General features: G+C 46.0%; 2 protein-coding genes across 2 annotated transcripts in view; one reads left to right on the top strand and one right to left on the bottom strand.

Annotated features, from left to right (window-relative positions):
- Positions 1–5455, bottom strand: part of BEST4 (bestrophin 4) — a 20026-nt gene extending 14571 nt beyond the window's left edge. Inside the window, exon 1 of the mRNA XM_010847821.1 lies at positions 5089–5455. Within this exon, the coding sequence (XP_010846123.1) occupies positions 5089–5238 (150 nt within the window). The 5' untranslated portion in view covers positions 5239–5455. The remainder of the gene's footprint in view (positions 1–5088) is intronic.
- PLK3 (polo-like kinase 3) overlaps positions 5415–5461 on the top strand; it is a 4837-nt gene continuing 4790 nt past the window's right edge. The window contains exon 1 of the mRNA XM_010847893.1: positions 5415–5459. Coding sequence (XP_010846195.1) covers positions 5415–5459 — 45 coding nt within the window. The remainder of the gene's footprint in view (positions 5460–5461) is intronic.

The following is a 5461-nucleotide window of genomic DNA, read 5'->3' on the forward strand; positions in this document are numbered from 1 at the left end:
CATCTTGTTGGAGAAGACTCTTGAGAGTCCCTTGGACTGCAAGGAGATCCAACCAGTCCATTCTGAAGAAGATCAGCCCTGGGATTTCTTTGGAGGGAATGATGCTGAAGCTGAAACTCCAGTACTTTGGCCACCTCATGTGAAGAGTTGACTCATTGGAAAAGACTCTGATGCTGGGAGGGATTGGGGGCAAGAGGAGAAGGGGACAACAGAGGATGAGATGGCTGGATGGCATCACTGACTCAATGGATGTGAGTTTGAGTGAACTCCGGGAGCTGGTGATGGCGTGCTGCGATTCATGGGGTCACAAAGAGTCGGACACGATTGAGTGACTGAACTGAACTGAACATTCTCCTGTCAATGAGTGAAAAAGTTGGCTTAAAATTCAACATTCAGAAAACTAAGATCATGGCATCTGGTCTCATCACTTCATGGAAAATAGATGGGGAAACATTTTTTTGGTCTCCAAAATCACTGCAGATGGTGACTGCAGCCTTGAAATTAAAAGACAGTTGCTCCTTGGAAGAAAAGCTACGACCAACCTAGACAGCATATTAAAAAGTGGAGACATTACTTTGCTGACAAAGGTCCATCTAGTCAAAGCTATGATTTTCCCAGTAGTCATGTATGGATGTGAGAGTTGGACTATAAAGAAAGCTGGGTGCTGAAGAATTGATGCTTGTGAACTGTGGTATTGGAGAAGACTCTTGAGAGTCCCTTGGACTGCAAGGAGATCCAACCAGTCAATTCTAAAGGAAATCAGACCTGAACATTAATTGGGAGGACTGATGCTGAAGCTGAAATTCCAATACTTTGGCCACCTGAGACTCATTGGAAGAGACTCTGATGCTGGGAAAGATTGAAGGCAGGAGGAGAAGGGGACGACAGAGGTTGAGATGGTCTTTCCCCAGTCGCATCACCGACTCGATGGACATCAGTTTGAGCAAGCTCCAGGAGTTGGTGAAGGACAGGGAAGCCTGGTGTACTGTGGTCCATGGGGTTGCAAAGAGTCGGACACGACTGAGCGACTGAACTGATGGGCTTCCCAGGCAGCGCTAGTGGTAAAAAACCTGCCTGCCAATGCAGGAGATGTAAAAGACGCGGTTCAATCCTTGGTCAGGAAGATTTCCTGGAGAAGGGCATGGCAACCCACTCCAGTATTCTTGTCCGGAGAATCCCATGGATAGAGGAGCCTGGTGGGCTACAGTTCATAGGATCATAAAGAGTTGGACACCACTGAAGCAACTTAGCATGCACGCACATCCCACATGTATACAGAAGCTCTGCATGTTAATAAACTTGCTTTTGGGGACTTCCCTGGTGGTTCAGTTGTTAAGAATCCACCTTCCAATGCAGGTTCAATCCCTGGTTGGGGAACTAAGATCCCACATGCCATGGGGCAACTAAGCCTGTGTTTTGCAGTTAGAGAAAAGCCCACACTGCAATGAAGACCTAGTTCAGCCAAAAAAAAAAAAAAGTTTTTAATTAAAATAAAATAATCCTTTTAAAAAATACATAAACTTGCTTTTTGTTTTTTTGTACTTGTTGTTAATCTCTTTGTTGAAGAGTCCTGTTTGGGTTAGTTTGATTTGGGAATCCAACTTTAGATAGTGTAGTTAAGCCAGAAAAGATAAGAATGAGTAAGTCATAAGTAAAGACTAGGGGAAAAGTATTCCGGGCAGAGGGAATAAATGTGCAAAGGCTCAGAGGCAGGAACAGTTCTATTATGTGTGAGAAAGACAGAGAGAAGGCCTCTCTGACTGCAGCAAAGCAGGCAAGAGGAGATTGTTTAGAGAGGTCGACAGGGCCTGACTATGGGGAACTTTATAGACCATCTCAAGGATTCTGAATTTCATTCTCAGACTAAAGGGACACCCCTGAAGAGTTACTTGTAAGAAATGTACCAACTAATAAGATGATAATAATAAAGGAAACTCTGTGTGTGTGTGAGGGGGGCATGTGGGAGAGTATATGGCAACTCTGCCCTACCTGCTCAATTTTTCTGAAAAATCCAAAACCATTCTTAAAAAAATAAAGCCTACCAATAAAAAATACAAAACTGAAAATAAAGAGCCCTGTATGAAAACCTAAGATGGGGAGAGTTTTGACTTCTGCTAACCCCCAGTACCTTAGAATGTGACTATATTTGGAGATAGGACCTTTAAAGAGATAAGTAGGTTAAAACAAGGTCCTCAGGTAGACCCTAATCTTATCTGACTGATGTCTTTAAGAGAAGATGTGATTAGGACACACAGAAAAAGATCATGTGGACTTCCCTGTGGTTCAGACAAGAGTCTACACTGCTATTGCTGTGGGCACTGGTTCAATCCCAAGGAGGGGAAAAAAGGGAGACTGCCATTTACAAACCAAGAGAGGCCTCAGAAGAAATCAACCTTGTCAATACCTTGATCTTGACCTTCCAGCCTCTGGAAGTATGAGAAAATAAATTTCTGTTGTGTAAGTCACCTAGTCTGTAGTAATGTTGTTATGACAACCCTAGAAAACTCATACAAAGGCATTTTGGTTTAGTTTCCAAAACAAAATGGCAATATCGAATAGCTTTATCAAACTATACATCCTCAGCCCCATTTCCCCTTTGGATTTGCTTTTCCTGGCCTTACCTCTACCATCTCCCCATCTGGAAAAGTGTTGACCTATAGAATAAAGACCAAACTCCTGAGGATGGCACTTAAGGCCTTCCTGCCCACCCCCTCTCTCTCTCCCTCTCGTTCATCTGAGCTACTAATATTTCTCCACGTTTCAGGCTGGTTTGGTTCTCCATTCAGGGGACATGGAAGACAAAGTTAGAGAAGTAGACTTTTGTGGGCCTGGTGAGGGATGGGATGGGATGGTCATATGGTGGGAAGATGAAATGGAGACCAGGAAGGTGCTGCAGCAGTAATCCTGATTTGAGAGACTATGACCCAGATTAGGGTGCTTGGGGAACATGGAGTGAACTGCATAGATTTCAGAGATATTTGGGAGATAAAACTGACAGCAATCGAATACTAAATAAATATTTGTTGACTTTCTTGGCCACTCTTTCTAAAGTAAGCTCTTTGGTTACTCTCCTGTTTACTTCCTTCACAGCACTTTTCACAGCCTGCAATTACTTTGTTTATATTTTTGCCTATTGTCTGTTTCCATTAAGCAGAATGTAAACTAAATGAGGGCTGCAACATTGACCAACCTTTTACACACAGTGCTTGGTCACTGACCAAGGGCTCTCAGATCTTTGAGGACTGAATAGGTTAATAAGTGATTGGATGGTACAGAGTGAGCACAGAAAGGCGAAAGGTCAAGGCCAGGAAGAAGCCTGTGATCCTGGGATCCAGAGGGTTTAAGACTCCACCTCTTTACCACCTCATGTGGGTCAGAATGGCCATTGTTTAGAACTCTATAATAAAAAATGCTGGAGAGGGTGTGGATAAAAGAGAAACACCTTAAACTGTTGGTGGGAATGTAACTTGGTGCAGCCACTATGGAATACAGTATGGATGTTCCTCGAAAAACTTAAAAATAGAGTCGCCATGTGATCCAGCAATCCTACTCCTAGGTATATATCCAGAGAAAATTCTAATTAAAAAAGATACATGCACCTTAATGTTCACTGCAACACTATTTACAATGTCCAAGACATGGAAACAACATATATGTCCACTGACAGATGAATGGAAAAAGATGTGGCACAAATATACAGTGGACTACTGCTCAGCCATAAAAAGAATGAAATAATGCAGTGGCACCCCACTCCAGTACTCTTGCCTGGAAAATCCCATGGACGGAGGAGCCTGGTGGGCTGCAGTCCATGGGGTCGCTAAGGGTCGGACACGACTGAGCAACTTCACTTTCACTTTTCACTTTCCTGCATTGGAGAAGGAAATGGCAACCCACTCCAGTGTTCTTGCCTGGAGAATCCCAGGGACAGGGGAGCCTGGTGGGCTGCCTTCTATGGGGTCGCACAGAGTCAGACACAACTGAAGCGACTTAGCAGCAGCAGCAATATGGATGAATCTAGAAATTATCATACCAAGTGAAGAGATTATCATACCAGAAAGAGAAAGACAAATTCCATGTATCATTTATATGTGGAATCTAAAATATGATGCAAACTTACCTATGAAACAGAAATAGACTCGCAGACATAGAAAACAGACTTGTGGTTGCCAAGGGGGAGATGGGTTGGGAGTTTGAGATTAGCAGATGCAAACTATTACACATAGAATAGAAAAACAGCGCAGTCCTACTGTTATAGCGCAGGAAACTATGTTGAATATCCTGTGATAAACCATAATGGAAAAGAATATGACAAAGAATGGATGTATTGATATACGTGTAACATAGTCACTTTGCTGTACAATAGAAATTATACAACATTGTAAATCAACTATACTTCAATTAAGTAAATAAATTTAAAAAGGCCCCATCTCTCTGTCTCCGGCCCTGTGAAAGGTGGGCATGGACCAGAGGTTTAGGGGTTCAGGTGGCCCCAGGACCACCTGCCCAATTGTCCTTTGCTAGATTTGAGAAAATACAAGTACCATTCTTCACTTTCTGGCCTCTGGCTGTGGACGCAGGGCAGTGGATGTTTTCAGGGAAAGAGAATAGGCACCCCTCCAGAACATGAGATCTGCCCCTTAAGGGTGTGGGTGTAGGGGTAGCAGAAGATGTGACCTAGCCCTTGAATGCCTAGCTGTTTGATCTCAAGACTCAGCATAGGAGCTCAGGCTTCCACCCACACTCCCCACTCCAGGCAAGCCCAGCTGCGAGTATGCAATTCCTCTCAGCCCCTAAAGGGGGCAGCACTGGCCTGGACCTGCGGTCTCTGGCCAAGAGCGTGGGACGAACGCAAATTCTCGCGCACTTAAAGGGTTGGTGACCAACTCGGGCAAAAGTGAGCGGCGTCCCTGCTTCTGCCCTCCAGGTTGGAATGGTGGTCCATCTAGTTGCTGAGGAGACTCCCCATACGCCCAGGCACCCTCGGACTTCAGCATAAGCCCCCAAGGATGGGGGGCGAAAGGACCCCCATTAGAGGGACTCTCAGTCACCAGGACGAGGTAGGAGGGCAGGGACAAAGCTGGCTCTTACATCCTGATGGCCACCCACATGGTGACTAGCAGTATGGCTGCGTCTTGAAGGCGGGAGCAGTAGGCTTAGCCTCTGGGTGCGCGGGTGGGAGGAGGAGCTTCTTCTTGACGTAAGGCCTGATGAGGGGCGTGGCTTCTCGGTGACTCGCATGAAGGGGGCGGGCTCTTAATGATGAGACGCCGGGGAGGGGGCAGGCGTTCATTGATAAAAACGCTGGGCTCCCTGGGGCGCGAGCGCGGCGTAGCAAACCCTGGCAGCGCCTCGCGCCGTCTGGGCCTGGCGGAACCCAGAAATTAGCCTGGCCGGCGCTGCGCCGCACCGCCCGCATGGAGCCCGCGGCCGGCTTCTTGTCCCCGCGACCCTTCCCTCGTGC

This window comes from Bison bison, unplaced genomic scaffold (genome assembly GCF_000754665.1).
Source record: "Bison bison bison isolate TAMUID 2011002044 unplaced genomic scaffold, Bison_UMD1.0 scf7180017864256, whole genome shotgun sequence".
Classification (NCBI taxonomy): domain Eukaryota; kingdom Metazoa; phylum Chordata; class Mammalia; order Artiodactyla; family Bovidae; genus Bison; species Bison bison.